Source organism: Thalassophryne amazonica, chromosome 2 (assembly GCF_902500255.1).
Source record: "Thalassophryne amazonica chromosome 2, fThaAma1.1, whole genome shotgun sequence".
Lineage (NCBI taxonomy): Eukaryota > Metazoa > Chordata > Actinopteri > Batrachoidiformes > Batrachoididae > Thalassophryne > Thalassophryne amazonica.
The window spans coordinates 19491446-19512488 of record NC_047104.1 but is presented as its reverse complement, the minus strand read 5'-3'; the positions used below and the strand labels follow the sequence as shown (position 1 = coordinate 19512488).

Sequence of the window (21043 nt, the reverse complement as noted above, 5' to 3'; positions counted from 1 at the left end):
ACTTCCACCTCCGTTAACCGTATTCATCTGTTTCTAAGGTAAGAACACTTAATAAAACTGTTTTCTTTTATTTTATATATTTTATTATGCACAGGTAAAGTATACATGTCTATCTGTTAATAAAAATGTATTTTTTTCATAATTTAGAGTGGTTCGGGGATGTTTTACAAGGCTGGAATGGATTAAAATTATTTTAATTATTTTCAATGGGAAAAAATTAGTTAGAAATATGAGCAGATTGGCTTACAAGCATGGTCACGGAATGAATCACACTTGTATCTCGAGGTTCCACTGTAATTGTAAATACATAAAAAATACATGGATGACAAGAAAATGAAAACACTTGTTTCCACTGTGGCCCATTTAAAAATCAAATGACTAAATAGAATAATAAAATAATAATTATAATAATAATAATATTAATTATAATGATGATGATAATAACAATAATAATAATGTGTGTATATGATAACAAGAACCTAAACAATTTATAAATATATTAAGACAGTAAATTAACATTACAAAATTACATAATTAACAGGAAATAAAAGTGTTGAGTTCTTGTTTTAAAAGTTGTTGAGGTCTAAGGTTCCAAAAGCATTCTGGACTCACACACCATTCCAACTCATTGTAGAAACTTTGCAGAATTTATTACCACTCTTGAAAAATGCCAGCTACTTATTTTATAAACAATAATAATAATAATTAATAATAATAATTTAATTTATTGTCATTGTTGGTACAACGAAATAACACTTAGAGCACTACCCAAACTGGAGCCCGTGGATCCCCACCGGCAACACGCTAGTTGTCATTGTAAGATGTTCAGTCATTTCCAGGTTTTCTCACAGTAAAATCAGGTTGCAATATGTCCCGGTCACATGGCAAGTCAAAAATTGTTGAGAAAAGGTAGACGAAAGATCCTTCACTTTTCCCATCACCAAAAAGCCTGTAAATCAAGCGAACTCAAACAGAACTTAAAACTAAATTTGTTGACGTCTCCAAAGATGTTAACGAAGGATTGAACAAAAAGAACGAAACAAAACAAAAACTAACAAAAGAAAAACAAAGCAAACATCAACCTTGATGCTTTAAACGAAATCAAAACAAAATATTCATGTGATGATCACGTGACCGAAATTGGGTATAAAACCAAGTGCAGCCAGCCTTGTCCTCATTTCCACAATACTTGCAGGTGTAAGATTGTCTTTGTCTTCACAGCAAAAAGTTTTGTTTGCCTTCACATTCTGAGTTCTCACGCCACGTCTGTACCAGTGTTGTATAAAGTACTGGAAAATCGCACTTAAGTAAAAGTACAGATACCCATTAAAAAATGACTTAGGTAGAAGTTCAAGTCACTGATTGAAATGCTACTCAAGTAAAAGTCTTACAGTATCTAGTATTTATTGTACTTAAGTATGACAAGTAATGTACAACTAAATGTACTCAAGTATTGAAAGTAAAAGTACAAGTAAATGTTAATAATCAAAAACAGACTGATTTTTTTATATTAAAGTTTATCTAGGCTTGTAAATGACTGGTAGTATTAGTCAAAATACTGAAAATTGTGCACATCACACAAAAACACTTCAGAAACAAGGTTTCAAAACCTAAACGAGAGTAGGCTACTCACTGGGTGTTCACAGGAAACAGTTATTTATTTCTATATATATTTATTTATTTTCCTTGTTACATGGTTTTATCTTTTCTGTTGTGTTTTGTTTCATTAGGTTCTTTTTGTCTCTTTCTCTAAAATTGTATTGTAACATTATTAGTCTATTATTATTTACTATTATTGTCTATTATGTAGACTATTATTGTTGTTGCTACAATATATGAATAAAAATAAAATTTAAAAAATTACAATTTGACTCTTATGACAATGAATGCTGAGCCATTAATTATACAGAAAAGAAATCAACACAAACGTGCTGGTGCGAACAGCTTAATGCTAACTTTAACATTGACAACGCCATAGACCTGCTAACGTGTTAGCATCGGCCCCGTTTTTAAGTTATAAAATACATCTATCAACTGTTTCAGGAGACCATAACAGGTCAGTTTAACATAAAAATATTAAATATTACTCAGACATATGCTCTTCAAGGTTTTAGTGGGAAAAAATTAGGATAAAGCAAAATAAAATCCATAAATCGTAGATCCAAGCACTGCTTCGACCTGTAAATCACTGCTGCGATTGGTTCAAGGTACAAAGCAAAGCTGCGCTGCAGAAAATTTGATTACAGACCTGCTGCAGGTCTGTAATCAATGTAGAGAAATTATCATTTTCCTGACAAACACCCCCCAAGTGTGCAACTGCAAAAAAGCCTACCAGACATGCCTCATGACAAATCGGCCTGACTTCATTGCAGTCACTAGTAATCAGTGGCGTCTCTGGGTGAAACACAGCTTTTTTCATGTGTGCGTTGTTTTTTTGTTTTTTTTTGTAACAAGTAACGGCATGGCGCATAGAAAATGTATCGGAGTAGAAGTATGCAATTAAGGTCGGAAATGTAGTGAAGTAAAAGTGAAAGTAAGCTGAATTAAAAAACTCAAGTAAAGTACAAAGTCTCCCAAAACGTACTTAAGTACAGTAGTGAAGTATTTTTACTTCGTTACTATACAACACTGGTCTGTACCTTGTTGTACCAGCCACAAACAGTTGAAACGTGTGAAAATAGTTAAACTAGTTGATAAAATGTTCTTTTTTTTAAATTCTTTGTTTTCAAAAAGTGGAAAAACAACACCAAATATAACAGTTCAACCATATCATACAATATTTTTTTGTTCCTTTTCCCTTTTTGTTTTTTTTTGTTTTTTTTTTTGTTTTTTTTACAAAAAACGCTGAACAGATTGGGAGAGATTAACAATGTGCACAGTAAATCCTGAACAAAAAATAATGATGATCATAATAATAGTCTACCACAAAACTGAGAAGGGAATGAGAATTTTACTATAATTTCTATACGATTGACCTCCACAAAGTCTGTTCATAAAGGCTTTATGTATGTAACCCATTTTTTCCACAACAACAAAAGTCCCCTTTTTAAGCCGAAATGAGAATAACATTGAATCCATTACAAAAATGTCATTTACTATATTCATCCACTCAAACATCGTTGGGGGGGGGTCAGGAAGGAGCCAACATCTTGTAACAGCCTTTTTGGCTGCTGCTATCATGATAAAACGTTAACGCTGTTGTTTCTATTGAAAGAAAACGTTGCTTTTTCATCCAAAAAAATTAACGATTCATTAGTGATATAAGGATGTTTCGTTCAGCTCATCACACCTTTTTGGGCATCTTTCTGTTTCACCATTTTCTCATGGTACAGAGGCTGTTTTTCATGTGATGCGTACTTCAGGTGGTCGTGACATCAGAAACGTTGAGATGCTCAGCTTCCTCACGTAGTCCAAGAAATAGTCTCAGAGCTCATTCTTTTCCTACAGCCAGGAACCATTTAAACTTGCTTTTGATGATGTCATTAGTCATCATCATGTTATCATCTTTACCGTGTGGAAAAGGCCAAAATCTCACCTTTATTCAAAATGCCGGTGTCCTTACATTTCATCCTACTTATGAAACACTGCATCGTTTCAAAATATATCTGAGTCCAAACGCTCAAACCATCTGAAAACGCTGTAGTAAGATCCACAACTTATGATAGTTAAATACAATGCAAATGTCATATTTTGTTTTATTATAAGGCTGCGATGTGACGCTACGCGTGCTCTGATTGGCTGATTACCAGTCAGATATTTTCCATATGGACCATTTTCCATGACATTCAGTCCGAAATGCGTGTTTTCTTCAAAAACCAGAAGCTAAAAACGGGATTAGAGAAAGCAAGTTGGACATGAACATACTCCATAAATATCTAAACAGCATCTGAAAAAACACAGACTGAACCAGCTAACGACCGGACCATCTGCTACCAAGTTCCTGCTCTGCTCTGGTGATAATAATCCTTTAACATTTCAGGTCATTTGATGGTATAGGTCATATATAAAGTTTAAAAGGTTAAAAACATATTAACATTGAATGTGCATAACATGACCCCCCCCAACACTCCACTCCTCTTACCCCCCATCCCACCCTTCCTCCTGGTCCCTCCTCTCCTCACCCAGCAGCCAGTTTAAGCCACGCCACCAACAAAGGAGAAGGAAACAGCCTTTAATCTGTAAATTAACCCATTCATTTCTGAATGTAACAGCAGTAATGGACACTGGAGGACTTATTGTTGTCGCAGGGGAAGTGATGATCTAGTGGTTAAGTGTTGGGATGGAGACCAGAGGATCCCAGCCTGACCGCAAAATCACTAAGGGCCCTTGGGCAAGGTCCTTAATCTAGTTGCTCCCGTTGTGTAGTGTGTATCTTGTATGGTAGCAGCCTGACACTGGGGTGAATGTGAGGCATTAGTGTGTAAAGTGCTTTGAGTGTCTGATGCAGATGGAAAAGCGGTATATAAATGCACGTCCATTTACCATATTGTTGTTTTCACTACTCTGCTTTTCAGAAATTTCTCTTTGTTCAACTTTGTTCTGAAATTTGAGATTGAATGCAAGCTGCGCTGGAGAAAAAGAAGCAGAGAGCTGTGTGTGTGTGTGTGTCTGTTCACTCTGACACCACACAGAGACGAGTGAGGAGGGATGTGCAAAATTAGAGAATCGGTCCATATATCCTAAAACGATCAAGAACAATGCTTCTGCTGCCACAGGAATATCAGTGAAATACACTGATTTTTCAAAAGATTTCATTCTAAATGTATCTGAAAATTAACTTGCCATGTCGGGCAACTGAAGGACATAAAGCACGAGTCTGACAGCACCGTTTACTCGCCAGTGTTGACCAAAAATCGAATCAATTTAATTTATATAGCGCCAAATCACAACAAACAGTTGCCCCAAGGCGCTTTATATTGTAAGGCAAAAGCCATACAATAATTAAAATATTAATTAAAAAATTAATTAATTAATTAAAAAATAAAACGTAGAACTTTAATCCCTGGGACCCCTGGTGGCAGCTGTGCAGATCTTTGGAAACAGGCAGCATTTGATGCGATTTCATGACCTCACCGGGACGGCTGGACAGACACTGTGCCTGTGTAACAGGTTTTATTGATTTCACAAAGTTTTTTCTGCCCCCTTGTCATTCAGGGTGAAGAAGCAGGTATTGTTGCTGATTACTTGGTTGAACTCTGGAGTGAATTCTGAGCCCGTTTGGAAGAAGGTCCCAGCAGCATTTGGTCTTTTTAAGGAAGATGAAAGCTTTATTATCTTTTTTTAATCCTGTTATTCCTTATGCACTGAACTGTTCCTTGACTTGGTGCCAACAGCACAATCACTTGTTACCATGTTTTACAAAGTGAGTGGGGGATTGAAAAAAAGACAGCTCTGTGATATTTACTGTAAATGGATCAAGAGCAGAACAATGCTCATCTGTCTGGACCACCGAGTGTTTCCTTCTGGCCTTGGATTCAGAATACCTCAAACCAGAACACGCCATGAGACAACCTCTTGTTCCTGGTGTCAAGCTCCATCTAGTGTCCCTTTGCTTTGAACAGTGGATGATTTGCTTTTTAATCCATTAAATCTTATTTAGCACTTATTTAGCAGATGTAAACTCATTAATGTCTGATTTTAATGAAAGTTGAAGTACAATGCCTTTGCTTCTGTTGACTTTGCTGCCACTGGGTAGTTATTTTTTTAAATCTGCTCCCTGTCTTTGGGCTGCTCAAAGTAGATGTCCTTTAGAATGTTGTTAATGTAAGAGTGGTTCTCCAGAGGCTTTCTGCACTTTCATTTCAAATGCCTCCATGTCTTCACTTTGAAAAACCTCACGAGTGAAGCTAAAGATGCTTTGTTGTCAGAAGAAACAAGTTTACCTGAAGCCCCATCCGTCGATGGCACTAGCAAAGACCACGTTGCCTTGATCAGGAGAGAAGTAGAGGTGGGAATCATCAACCTCCTCCAGCCCAGTGCTCCAGTCGTAAACCTGATCTCTACCCAAGGTCTTCTTCTTTTCCTCTTTGTCTGCTCGCTCCTTCAGCACAGTCGACGTGAACAAAGTTCCTGTCACCGCATTCACCTACCAGGAAGAACATTTACCCTGTTTATACTCATTCCAGTTCTTCAGGAAGTCACTAGTTTGAGCAACACACATCCTGATTCACAGGATGGTCACAAAAGCAACCTCCCCAATGGCAGATCATCCAGCTTGTTTGAGTTAGATAAACTGTATTTCTCAGCAGCAAAATACAAGATGGCATTTCTAAACGCAGCACTCTGAGTGGAGATCCTGCTGGAAGGCTCACCTGTTCCAGAATCTTCTGAAGGTGGCTGTAAGCTTCCTGCGGCGTCAGCTTTAGCTCCAGGATAAGTCTGTCTATCTTGTTGATAACCAAAACAGGTCTGATGTTCTCCAGCCATGCCTGGCGCAGAACAGCCTGGGTCTACACACACACACACACACACACACACACACACACACACACACACACACACACACACACACACACACACACACACACACACACACACACACACACACACACACACACACACACACACAAAGCCTGCTTCAACACACAAATGCTCCAACACTTTGTGCAACTGACACACTTCCAAAGAAATAATCTCAGCTGGGATCAGACCAGGAGACATCGGTCACATTAAATATATGTTTCAGTTGAGGGTTATTTTGTATTTTGTAAAGGTGCTGATGAAAACAATATATTTATTACATTTAAAAACTGTAAAGCCGTTGGCACATGGTCAACTGCCAACAAGTACAACTCTGATCCGAACCAACCTCAAACCTGTCCAAGTTCTGACCAATCCAACCTTGAATAGCAAGTTCCATCACAATCCAAGAACCCCTTGTCAAGTTATCACAGTTACATGAGGCATGAGAAATTATACCCCCTGGTGGCCAAAATCATCAATGAAAATATGGTAGCTGTTGAACACAGAGGTGGATTACTAAGGTGACCTTGTGGAACAAGATTCACGTTTTTAAACGGATGGAGGAATAGTTCAGCTGTGTCATTCAACTCTCACAAGACCGTGAGTGAATCAAGAATTTTATTTATTTATTTATTTTGATTGATTTGCCATCAAAATCGTAAAAGCATACAATATCATTTATTTAAAAAAAGACAAAACAATAAAATCCTGTCACATGAACTGAAATGCTGAGGATAACACAGTAAAGTCCAAAGATTTATTTACATTGTGGGGCTCAAGATGGCGGCCTCACACTGATTAGTTGGGTCCAGAACCTCAGTTACATGACCACTGTCTGACCAAGATGTTTTGATGGTTGGCTTAACTTCTGAAGACCTTTTGTTTAAAAACAATTTAAAAAGACCCCAGGACCCGCCCAAAAATCCCAGCATTTTTCAACACTGGGCCAAATCTAAGATGTCTGCCAGCACCATCTTGAAAATTTCACTTTAGGTCCAGAGCACCTAGAATCATGTATGAAGATGCTTCTTCTGGTTGATTGGCTGAAAAATGTCATCACTTACAAATATTCAAACCTGCAAGACCAGATTTTGGGGCACTACGTTTGAAAATTAGGGGGCTCCAAATGAAGACAGAAAGACTTCTCCAATCCTGCTGACACTCTTTAAAAATGCTGTTCAGGAAAAGCCTCCAAATCTCTAAAGCTACCATCACATTAGCTACAAATGACGGTGACACCCAGCTGACTCTGTCACTTGTTGTTAATGTAACTGTAGCTTTAGAGATTTTGAACATCTTTTCAATCCTTATTGTGGTGACATCCTGACAAAGAGCGCCACGATCACAAAACGGAGACAAAACACTAAAAACCTAAACACTTTAAACTTAACATTTGAGTCCCAATTCTAAATTTACAAAGTCTGTTGTGATTATCGGACAGAGCTTTTAAAACACGTAACACTTTACAAATCAACTGCTTCACAATTTCAAATAGTGTTTGTGATGGGGCACGGGTGTTGGTGGCTGCTGGGGGGATGGGGCCGTGGTCCCCACGGGATGGGCTTTGGTGTTTGGGGTGGGGTGTGGGTTGGGGGGTTTGGGGGGCCCTGCTGGCTGAGCTGGAGGGCCTGGCTGTCAGGGGGCCTTGTGCTCTTCCTGGCTCCGGGGTTGGCCCTTGCCTCTTGTCTGGGGGCCAGTGGTCCCTACCTTGTGCTTTGGATTCAGTTGCGGTGCCTCCTTTGCCCCCCGTCCTTGCCACCGCTCACTCCCACCCTCGGGGGCCGTGGCACTGGTGGTGTGGTTCTGGGGCTCCCCCTATTGGTGGGTCTATGCCGGTGCCCTGCATGCTTCCCTTGTGTAGGGGCAGTGGGGCACTGAACTATACACTACGTGGAATGAGCCCGATCGATCACTGTACCTTGATTGGCCGGCGGAAGTACAGAAAACGCCATCTTCTGTTCCCCCAGAACTTCGAACGCCGATATAAAAAAGACACTCATCGCACATGCACAATTAAGATTAATAATCGACGATTTAGCTGTGTTTGATTTGATTTAGCTTTGCTTGCACCGCAAAATGCCGTCTTGCGCTGCAATTCAAGGATTCAAGGATTCAAAGGAGTTTATTGTCATATGCACATAGGCACATGTTCCCTGCACAATAAAATGTGTTTACTGCATTTAACCCATCCTAACTGCCAGTTAGGAGCAGAGGTCGCCTTTACGGCGCCCGGTGACCCAGCTCTAGATGTATGTCCCTGCCCTGAGTCACGAGCAGGGCTGAGCAAACCTTGACCGGCTTCATGACACACTTAAACAACAACACACATAAGCCGGTCCGGTACATAAACACACATAAAAGCACATACAACGAAAGTATTGGGAAAGAAAAAAAACTCCATTGCTGCTGTGTTGAACACACACAGCACCACTGAAGCAAAAAAAAAAAAAAACCCATAAGCACAGAAAACAGTAAACAATCACAGCAGACAACAGACGACAGCCGAGACTTGAGTGTGTCCAGTGTTCAGACAGACAGCCCGGAGGCCGCCCTTGGCGCCATCAACAGGCCTTATCTGTCCATCCTGGGGGGGGGGGGATCCCAGTCCTGAATCAGTCCACCAGAGTCCAAGGTCCCACAGTCAACATCACAGGACTGGGGGAGGGAGGGAGGGAGAGGGAAAGACAAGAGAGGCGGGGTAAGACAAGGCGTGAGGCATCAGGAGTGTTCTTTGGGGGGAGGATTTTATCCCAGCGGCCTTGAAGGGCAGCTGGTATTTGGAAACCAAATAGATATCCAGATTAACAGACGCCTGAAAGATTCCACTGTCTGAAACTTCAGAGTGGCTCCCAAATACATCTGAACAGAGGAGATGTGGTCATTACTGACGATCAAAGCGGTTTTCCAGTGCAGCCATTCTCCCCGAGATGGATTCCAACGTGCGGTTAACACCCGCCGACTGAGCTGACACTGCCCTTCCAATCGAATCGATCATGTGGGGCAGCCTGGACGGGCCAATTAATGCCGCCTCCACCTTCTTAATTTTCCGGTAAACCAGTGCTATGGCCGCTCCACACAGCAGAAACCCGGTCACCACAGCTCCAAATAAGTAAACATCTTCAACGTCCTCCACAGACAACGTGTACAGGCACATGACTTGCCACCTCCGCCACATGTGTCCCGGAAGGACAGGTTGGGTCCTCCGCTCCCGAGTGTCTTGTAGAAAAAATAGTGTCAATTGCGTTCAGAGACCACTTAATCAGATCCATTTTGCCATTTCCAGAGGAGCAGGGCTGGCAGCATCACAGACAAACACGCTACAGTCGCAGGAAAGTTGGGGAGGGAGGAGGAAAGAAAAATACGGCTGTCCCGACCGAGAGCAAGAAGCTCTCTTGCACGAAGCTTTAATTGCATGAATCGTGATACTCATGAAAATCATGGGAGAGGACTGTCAGGATTTTCAATTTTGCTTTATTATTATGAGTTTTCCATGAAGTTGTCAGGCCAGATTCAGTAATATACATTATTCAGTAATATACATATAATAAATATATTATACAGTAAAACATATAATATATATAATATATATAATATTATAATATATATGTAATATAATAATAATAATAATAATACATATAATATATGTAATATACATTTTGAAATTTTCTGCCTCTAACTTGGTCTGGCTTCTTTGAAAATGTCAACTTCTATAGAGCATTATCAAATAATATTACTATACTATTTTTATTTTGGATCCAAATAAGTTGCTGCTCCATCTGATGATGAAAGTGCATACACACTCTGTACATACATGAAAAGATATTTTTCAAATGTGTTAATCAGATAACGTAAAGTTTTGAAATGTAAACAACTGTAAACAACTCATTTAAAATTGGGCCATTGCTCTAGTTGTATTCTTTTGTATTTTGTTGTTTCAGACACTAAAGCTGCCACATAATTAATTTTCAATTTGATAGAGTATACATTGACGTGTGAATGGATTGACTGCTTTACATCAACTGTGATTGTGATTTGTTGCAATGTTCCTACTTCTGCAAATCTAAAATACATTCTAATATTTACGTTAACTGATTGACGAATTACTTGTGTGCCCTTCTGTGTGTGTGCGCACGACATTAAAAGTATTTGTGCATTTGATTGTGGTTGATGTGCACTGTTTGGGGGGTGTTTTGAGTGTGTGTGAGTGAGTGTGAGTGTGTGAGACTGTATGTGTCAAATGAACATTATGTGTGTGTGTGTGTGTGTGTGTGGGGGGGGGGCTTTGTTCGTGTTCACAAGCGCATAATATGATAGAAAGTATTCAAATAGTGTTGCACTGCAAGAGCTTATGTCTATAGATTTAACAAGTTTTTGTTTCTATTTACTTTAGTAATCTATCAAAAACTACACTGCGTGTACAAGTCTTATAAATGGCCTTAACAGAGCTTAATAATATTACGTAACAACTCGACGAAGGGCTTCATTCTGCAGAAATTGGTGAGTTTGACCCTATACTATCGACCTGATTCCACTGTGCGGCATTTGTGCCTTTTGGGGGACGCAAGATGGCCGACAATGCAGCGGCTTGGCTTCACTCGCTCAGCCGTGACGGCCATTCCACATAGTGTATAGTTCAGTGGTATGGGGCTGCTCCCTGTGCTTCCGTGGGGAGGGGTGGTGTCGGGGGTGCGTTCCGGCACCATCGGGCCGCTACCCTGTTGGTTTGCTGTGCTGCCTGGTGGCTCTGGGGGCTGCCTTTCCTGGCCCCTGCGCCCTTCCGCTGCCCCTTTTCTCCTGGTTCCCCCGGGGCCCTGTGTCCTGGACCCGTTTCTGTCGGTGCTCACGGCCAGCCGCATGGCTTTTGACGTGCCGGAGTGGTCCATGTCCTATGTTAAGGTTCTGTACTCTTGTCTTGGCCCAACACACCAGCCACAGTAGTGATCGGATATTTAGCTGTGATCTGGGTCTCTGTGTGTGGATGGCTGTGTGTTTGTGGCCGTCACCACAATTCGGTTTTTGGGTGCTCTTAAGGGGATTAACACTACTGTGTTCTAGATTAGGGTATGGATGCTCACTAATTAGACAACAGACTGTTGCTGTCACTGTTTGTTCATGTGTGGATGTTTGTCATGGTATGTTGTATGGTTGGGACCCCGTCTCCTCAGTGTCTCACGTCACAGTTATTGTCTTCACCATTTGTCTGTCTCTCGTTCTTGTCTGTCTTTGTGTTGTTTTGGTGGTTGGCCCTTCCTGATAGAAGCTGTCGGTTGGCTTTGAGAAGGATGTTTTAGGCTGATCAGGAAGGGCAGATGGGGGTCACACACACACCACATTCACTCATGCACTACATACCTTCTGTCTTGCAAGAATAAATTGCATATATATGTATTAATGTTCATAAATGGTTCTGCCAGTGTGGCATTTACCATGACTATATATGCAGATGGGGGGAAAAAAATAGTGTTTGTGATTTTAGGACAAGTTCACAGATTTTCTGAATCAAAATCTTTGTTTTGACATTTCAATACTCTTGTGTCTTTGATTTTGGACATTCTTGGTATTTTATGTAATCTGAATGCTTTTAGACACAAATATAAATGAATTGCGTGTTTTGAATCATTTGAACTAACTTCATTAAACTTTTGTATAATTTTTAATCATTTGAATCATTTTAATGCACCACTTGCTGAATCCCTCTCAGTCATTTACATGCTTGATGATGCTGCTGCTTACGGACAATCAAGGTCACCAAACAGAATTAAAGTATTGCCTCCTGTCAAGTTATATGAAAGGGTTTTGAAACGATCAGTAGTAAAAGCCTCTCTGTGTTTGATGTTAAATAAAATGTGTGATGGTGCTACAAGGTTGCTTTTACTAATATCCAAAACCACTCCAACCAGGAGAGAGCAGTCGTGAATTTCAGGGATGTAGAAACAGGCCAGTGAGCTCAAAGACAGGAGTCAGCGTGTTGGGCTAAAGTATTTCCACCCACTGGCCTTCATGCTAATTAGAATCTTACTCTATCCTCATTAGGTTAACTAATTAATGACATGAATTAACGGTCTTGGAGCGAGGGCTGTGCAAAACCCATGAGTAACAAACACAGCTGATTTATGCTCCTATCCTAACCTACGCTCGTGACATTTGGAGAATGCCCAAAAGAACAAGGTTAGGAATACAAGCGGTGTAAGTGAGGTTCTTCCATCATGTATCTCCAGGACAGTGTGAGGAGCTCAAACATCTAGGAGGGACTCTGAGCAGAGCCGCTGCTTCTGGGCCTGCTTGGTCTACTGCCACCATGACCCGGACCCAGATAAATGGTAGAACAAGAATAAGTGATGTCAGTGATCCTTGGGAAAAAAAATGAAAATTGAAAATTTTGATCATGATCTTGAAAGGCCTTGCAGGGACAGAGTTCCTTGAGGGGGGTCTGGGGAACTACCCTAGAAAATTTGCATATGCAGTTTGTTGAAAAATGGTGCAATTCATAAGATAAGTAAGATATTGCTCAGTCCCATTTTCTTGCTCATTTTAGTCATAAAAGCATATTTTCCCATACCGGTGAGACGATGGGCCTATAATCCATATTTGGCTTGTAGCAGTTGTTTTAAGGACGCCACAGACTGCAATAAAACCTGTAATGAAGCCTCCTATTGGCTGCTGCCTGTACAATCAGCAGCTCTCGATGAAAAGGACTGCGCATTACAGTTATTTTTCAGTCATGAATGTTGGGGATGAAGACGTGAATATGCAAGACTTCATATCCACTGTGGCATCTCATCGGAGAAAGTTTCTAATACTCCTATTCCAGAGAGCGACATTCCTTCCCGTTTCATCCCGAATAGCAAATCGGGGAGTGTTTTGAAGCATCACAGTAACTTCTTGATCCATCTTTTGTCAATCTTGTTCAAGCTTGGTACACTCAGTCGTTATGGCCATCATCAGCACCAATTTTGAAATCGGGGTGAAAGTTTTGAGCTGTTCAAAAATTTCTTCCCAATTCACCAAATCAGTGTCATTACATGGTCACGTCCTGGTGTTCCCAGTCTTAACAACTTCAATCATGTTCAAACATGTTTAAACAGGGTAATTCTAGTGATTGTAGCTTGATACTTGTTTGTGTTCCATTGGGGTAAAAATATGAAGCAAAACCAGCGTTTGTTGCGGTCCTGGCTGAGAACACAGCTAGGCGCAGTTTTACTTTTGTTTTTGAACAGGTTGTTAGGTATGCACTTTATAAGCCAGCCAGTTGCGAGGTCTGCACTTTATGAGCCAGCCTAATAGGAGGCATGCCATTTTATCCTGTTATTGCACTTTTTCTGGATCGTGGGGGATTGTAATAGAACGGTGCCCTGTGGAATAGGGGTGTAATCAACTTTACAAACAATACATTGTTCCGGCAAATAGGTACCTGAAATCGGACCCAGGCCACTCCGGGAAACAATAAAAAAAAAAAAAAAAGAGGAAATTTTTGCCACACAAGGAAAAAAAACAACTCACTTCTGAAAACTTCCTAAAGACTCACATAGCTGATGAATGAATAATTAAATTAATCCATTCGCTGCTACTTTCACTGCCACTGCTTTCCTGTTTATCAAACCACCACCACTTGCACCCAAGACGGTTCTCTCAGCCAGTTTCCACACACACCGTATTGTTGAGAGGACACCTCATCCTGTGTTGTCTGATGCAGTTCTATCAGCAGACAGTGTCAATTTTTTATCTGGTCCAGGGTTCACAGTTGTACCAGAACCATTACAGCTCTGGTTCCCGGTGGATCTGCAGACATCAAAGTTCATGGGAGACTGGCATCTTGCCACAATCGTGGCAATTAACACGAGGGACTCGTGTGGCATTTTCCAGCACTTGACGGAGTTAGATTTCAAACAAACAATCATCATAACTCTAACCGTTAATTGCAACTTAAACGGCTAAGCTGACATGACTTCACGGACACTGTGACCAAAAGATTTTTGAGCTCAATGTTTTCATGCTAAGAAAGTACTGATGGAGAAGTATAGAGAAGACCAGAAGGAGTTACATTGTGTGTTTGTGGATTTGGGGAAAGTTAATGATGGGGTGCCAAGAGAAGAGTTGTGGTATTGTATGAGGAAGTCTAGAGTAGCAGAGAAGTATATGAAGATGGTGCAGGACATGTACAAGGACAGGGTGACAGCGGTGAGATGCACAGTAAGAATGACAGACTCATTCAAGGTGGAGGTGGGATTACACCAGGAATGAGCTCTGGGTCCTTTCTTGTTTGCATGTGGTGATGGACAAGTTGATGGAGACCAGACAGGAGTCTCTAGTGCAGGGTGGAGAAATCATGTACCACCTAGGGCCAAGACACTGCAGGTTTCCCTTTCTACCAATCACCTCAGCAGGTGATTTCATTGATGTTCAGGTATATATGTTCAGGGGAGAAGCTCCACAACAAACCACCTAAGGTTTGCTGGTGAGTAGGACTAAGACTGAGTACATGTGTGAATCAGAGGGAACCCAATGGAATTGCAGTTATTGTGAGGAGTAGAGGTGGTGAAAGTAGATATGCTGTGAGCTGTGATGAAAGCATAATGGTGCTGTGATCAGAGCATTAAGGCGCAATGTTGGCTCTTCACATGAGGTTGACTGCTTTTGTTCTTCTCAAACAGCTCCAACATAAAAACTGTACATGTAAAAACAGAAACTCTTCATCTTTCTCCCAACACAAGCAGTGGTTAAACCAGACAACACCAGGTAACGTGAGTCACTGTCCAAAAACGCCTCCTTTAGAATGAGGGTGCAGCAGTCTGAGTTACCTGTGGACACACTCCCTCCACAGCATCGACCACAACAATCGCACCGTCACACAGCCGAACAGCTGTGGACACCTCTGAGGAGAAGTCCACGTGACCAGGAGAGTCGATCAGGTTCAGCAAGAACTCCTCATCGCCTGAGAGGACAAGAGGACACATGAATAGGACACACAAAGGAACAAGACATATCATGATTCGATACGTATCACAATACTCAATGACATCACTGTTCACACCTATTATGTAGAAAGTAATCTGTGGTGAATCTTTTAATTTTAAAAATAATTATTTTGAAGTACAAATTGTAATCCCTGAGGTTATCAGCTTCCTATTTGTAGTATTTCATAATTGATCATTTCTGATTCTTCTGCAAGAGGTCATTATTTGTTCCACGCAGTAGCTGACTTTCCACAGTATCACAATACTCTTTTAATAATAACAAAAAGTAAAATTACTATACAGGTTCCATGATACGATTATTGCAATACACGATGTGTATGGCGATAATATCCCCCAGTAGGCGGCCCTCTGTGGCCACCAGGCTGTTCATAAACCTAATAATACTTTTGCTTGGTGGCCATTGCGGTCCGTGCTTAAAAGGTCTATCCCTGGGTTATGAAAGTGGTACAAATCGTGTTCTTCAACCTTACTGATCCAGACTGAGACATCCTGGACCCTTCAATCACAAGACTACTGGACCAAAGTTTCTTTATACAATCCTGGTTTCTGTTCCAGGTGCAATCCAACATCCGATTTATTAAAACTTAAAACGACAAGGGTTCTCAGACTTGTTGCATGAGCAGCCGTCCACAGTGTGGACAGAGTGGACCTTTTTCTTCTCTTCAGTCTTACCAGCCGCACTGCAAAATGCAAAAGGCAGAATAAGTATGTCCCTGCTAGGCTACTGTATCAAGATGGTGGCCTCATGTGTCCAGCTGAAGGACTCCAAAGAAAACACTTCAAGTCCCTGGTGACTGTACACCAATGAACAGATTTATTAGATTTATGCTATTTACCCTCTAAAAATCCACAGACTGTAGCTGTAAATGTCTAAGGTGTGCCATCGTAGTTTGTAGAAAAGCCCATGGGGCACCGCCACAAACAGAATGCAGAGCGTCTGTGAAACACGGCTGAGCTAAAGCGACAGGTGCCGAGTGTGGGAGTTATTACCATGGCGATAGTGCAGAGAGATGGCGCTGGACTTCATGGTGATTCCTCTGATCTGTTCATCCTCTCTGCTGTCCAGGTACCTCAGCTAGTCAACACGAGACGAACAACAACATGATTACAACAAACTGCACAAGACAAATTTACTACACCGCACCGTGCTATAGTAAATACACACACTGAGTACAACACTCTACTGATTTAATTTACTACACCGCACCGTGCTATAGTAAATATACACATTGAGTACAACACTCTACTGATTTAATTTACTACACCGCACCGTGCTATAGTAAATACACACACTGAGTACAACACTCTACTGATTTAATTTACTACACCGCACCGTGCTATAGTAAATACACACACTGAGTACAACACTCTACTGATTTAATTTACTACACCGCAACGTGCTATAGTTGTTGTTGTTGGCAGTTTCCTCGCTTGCGAGGATAGTGGGAAGGCCTTTCTTTTTTTTTTTTACTTTATTTTCTACAAGCCCTCTGGTGGCTGAAAAGTCCGATGCGGGATGCACAAGACCTGTTACACTTGGGGCAAATGAACACTTGAGTAGGCTGGGCTTGTGCTGCTGCCCGCTCTTTCTGTCTCTGACGCTTCTGGCGTGAGGCCTCACTTCTTTCTGCCTCAAACTTCAGGCTGGCGGATTTGATGCTGGAACGCCAGCTGAGTCTATCTGTAGCTAGATGCTGCCATGACTGATGCTGAATGCCTGAAGGGAGAGCTGTTTCTTCAGCTGGTCCTTATAGCGCTTTTTGGGGGCCCCTTGGTTTCGTCTCCCTTCCTTGAGCTCGCCAAAGAGAATTAATTTCGGCATGCGTGTATCATCCATCCTGGCTACGTGGCCTGCCCAATGAAGCTGTTGTTTGAGTATAATAGACTCCATGCTGGGCAATTTGGCTCTGGTAAGGATGTCCTCATTTGAGACGTAGTCCTGCCACTTGATCCCGAAGATGTTTTGGAGACAACGCTGATGAAAGCGTTCCAGTAATCTGATCTGCTGGCAATACAGAACCCAGGTTTCAGCTCCATACAGGAGGGTAGGGACCACAATGGCTCTGTAGACCTGCACTTTTGTGGAAAGGCGCAGTGCATGATTCTGCCAGACTTTCTTTGAGAGTCGACCAAAAGAACGGCTGGCCTTGGCAAGGCGACTGTCTAGGTCCTTGGCAACAGATGCGTCGTTTGAGATAACACTACCGAGATACGTGAAGTGCTCTACTGCATTCAGGCTGGTACCCTCTATGTTGATTTGGGGTGGGGTATATGCTGTATGGGGGACCGGTTGATATAGCACTTCTGTCTTTCTCAGGCTGATGGTGACGCCGAAGGCTCTTGCTGCTTCAGCAAAACAGTTGACAATGTGCTGCAAGGCTTGCTCCATATGGGCAGCGAGGGCACAGTCATCTGCGAAGAGCAGCTCCATGATTAGCTGTTCTGTGATCTTAGTGTGGGACAGAAGACACCGCAAGTTAAACAGACTTCCGTCGGTTCTGAAGCAGATATAGATGCCGTCTGTCAAGTCTTCTTTGGCCTCACGAAGCATCATGCTGAAGAAGATGGAGAACAGAGTGGGCCCGAGGATGCAACCTTGTTTGACGCCATTTGAGATGGGGAAGCTGCCGGACAGAGTCCCGTTGTACTTCACTTGTCCCATCTGGCCTTCTTGCAGCTGGCGGATGATGGTGAGGAGCTTTGGAGGGCAGCCAAGGCGTGCAAGAATCTTCCACAAACCCTCACGACTGACCGTGTCCAAAGCCTCGGTTAGGTCTATGAAGGCTGCATAAAGGGCCATGTTCTGTTCTCTGCACTTCTCCTGGATCTGTCTCAGGACGAAGATCATGTCAGTGGTTCCCCTGTTGGCCCGAAATCCGCACTGACTCTCAGGAGTATTTTCATGCGCTATGGTAGGGGTAAGCCTGTTGAACGGCACTTAAGCCAAAATCTTACCTGCTATTGAGAGGAGAGTGATGCCCCAGTAATTAGAACAGTCGGACTTGTCGCCCTTGTTCTTGTACAGGGAGACAATGACCACATCCTGAAGGTCATGTGGAACCATTTCCTTTTCCCAGCAACTGGAGAAGAGAATCTGAAGCTTGTCGAGGACTACCTCACCTCCATTTTGGTACACCTCTGCTGGGATGCCATCTATGCCAGGAGACTTCCCTGGATTCAGCTGCGTGGTGGCCTTTCGGATCTCTTCAAGTTGGGGGGTCATCAAGTTCCCATTTCACCTCCACCTGGGGAATCTTCTTGATTGATGACTCTTGCACAGTGCACTTGTCACTGAAGAGGTTTTCAAAGTGTTCTGACCAACGTTGCATAATGGTTTCCTTGTCCGTCAGAAGGGTGGAGCCGTCTGAGGAGCGCAGGGGTGCTTGCACTTGATGTGCTGGCCCGTGGATGGTCTTAAGGGCTTCATAAAAGGAGCGCATGTCTCCGGCATGTTGTTGTGTCTTCTCCGCAAAAGCTAGCCACCAGTCATTCTGCAGTATGCAGAGCTTGCTTTGCAGTGTGGAGCAGGCATTTCTGTAAGCTGTCTTGGCAGAGTGGTCATCAGGTTTAGCTAAAAAAGTCTTGTGGCATGCACGTTTCTTTTCTAGTAGTTCCTGGATCTGTGCATCAGACTCATCAAACCAGTCTTTATTTTTCCTGGCTGAGAAGCCCACTACTTCTGCTGCCGTCTCCTGAAGGATGGTCTTTAATCTCATCCACTGTTGTTCAGGGTCGTCAGGCAGGCCTTCTTCTCCACCCAGTCTCTCCTCTAGTTTGGCCTGGAACTCCATTTTTGTGTCTATGTCTTGCAGCTTGTGGACTTGTAGCTTCTTAAACTGTGGGCCTTTCTTCTTAGGAGGGGGCTTGAAAGTGAAAGCAATCTTGGAACGGACCAGGCGATGATCCGTATAGCAATCCGTGATAGGCATCACCCTGGTATGTAGTACGTCTCTTCTATCACGCTGTCGCGTCAGAACGTAGTCCAGAAGGTGCCAGTGTTTGGAGCAGGGGTGTCTCCAGGTTGCTTTGAATCTCTCTTTCTGTTGGAACAGGCTGTTGGTGATCGTCAAGTCATGTGCAGAGCAGAACTCCAGCAGCAGGCGGCCATTGTCGTTACAGTTGCCTATGCCATGTTTCCCTAGCACGTCCTTCCATACATCAGAGTGGCGGCCCACTCTGGCGTTGAAATCTCCCATGATGAGCTTGTCCTGGGTGTCGACGTGCTGTAGAAGGTTGTGCAGATCGCTATAGAAAGCCTCCTTAACTCCGATGTCGGCCTGCATGGTTGGGGCATACACACTAACAATAGTGGCAAAATCTTTGTTGTTGATGGGGAGCTGGAGTGACATGAGTCGGTCAGAATGTCCAACTGGCAAACTGTGTAACCTATGTGCTATGGCGCTCTTAATCATGAACCCGACCCCTGAGAGTCGACGATCTTCTTTAGCCTTCCCTGACCAGAACAGTGTGTAGCCTGTACCTTCCTCGGTGAGTGACCCTTGGTCTGCAAAGTGCACCTCGCTGAGTGCAGCAATGTCTATGTCAAGCCTTGCTAGCTCTTTGGCGACTAAGGCTGAGCGTCTTCGAGGATGATCGATATTGTCTGAGTCCATCATTGTGCGTACATTCCAGCAAGCAATTTTCAGGTTCTTTGTTTTTCTTTTCGCACCACGTGTAGTGATGCCCGTTGGCAGCAGTGAGCCAACCGGGTCAAGTGAGACAAGCCATGTTTAGACCACCTTTTCTAGGTCTGTCTCCATGTGGAGCAAGCAGGGCTATCCCTAAACAGGGCTGCTTGGTCACCAGTGATGCCGGTAACGCGTTACTCTAATCTGACCACTTTTTTAGTAAAGAGTAATCTAACGCGTTAATCTTTCCAAATCAGTAATCAGATTAAAGTTACTTCTCCAAGTCACTGTGCATTACTATTATTTTTGCATTGTGGGTCGATAGCAGCATTAAACTTGGTCCGTGGGCAGGAGGTCGGGGTTCGACTGAACTACACACTTTAAGCGAGCTGTGAGCTTTTCATCCGCGGTTTTCTGCAACAGCTACGACTTGTCCTCACCTCTTAAAACGCGGTGACAACAGCACACCTTTACAAAGACATTTTAATGCTTTTTTTTCTCTCTGAGCCGCTCCGTATCTGCTGCTAAACACAGCTGATCCTCCGCGACGCGTCAACAACTAACACTATTTTCCACTCAAATGCACATAAACTCTCTTTCTGAGGACCATATGATGTGAAAACGCAATAAAACCTTACCTGTAAATCTGGTCATGTTTTCTGCATAAATAAATGTTATCCATTCTTTGTGCTCAAACGCAAAAGCAGGGGCGAATCCAGATGGAATGGGGGCATGAGGCAGGGATGCCCCCCCCACAACACCCCTAGATTAAAGGTCCAGTTTTGAAGCCTTTTTTTTTTTTACTACAACTACTAATACTACTTAAAATAATAATAATTTCGACAAGTAAAATGTTTAGAGAGAATTTAAATGTTAGAATGAATTTAATAGTTACATTTATAAACAATGTAGGTTAGAAATTGCAAGTTTTACTGTTACAGTGCTGTCTACAGTTAAATATGAGGTCAAGAAAGAGGT

The 21043-nt window shown here is 42.4% G+C and overlaps 1 protein-coding gene across 3 annotated transcripts in view; it reads right to left on the bottom strand.

Annotated features, from left to right (window-relative positions):
- efl1 (elongation factor like GTPase 1) overlaps positions 1-21043 on the bottom strand; it is a 144621-nt gene that overhangs the window by 114400 nt on the left and 9178 nt on the right. For 2 of the 3 annotated variants that reach the window (XM_034184059.1, XM_034184065.1), the window contains 4 exons: positions 16428-16512; positions 15261-15394; positions 6312-6449; positions 5883-6085 (listed from right to left, as the gene is read on the bottom strand). In XM_034184059.1, coding sequence (XP_034039950.1) covers positions 5883-6085; positions 6312-6449; positions 15261-15394; positions 16428-16512 — 560 coding nt within the window. Of the gene's footprint in view, positions 1-5882; positions 6086-6311; positions 6450-15260; positions 15395-16427; positions 16513-21043 lie in introns of those variants that run through there. The other variant, XM_034184075.1, reaches the window with a different exon arrangement.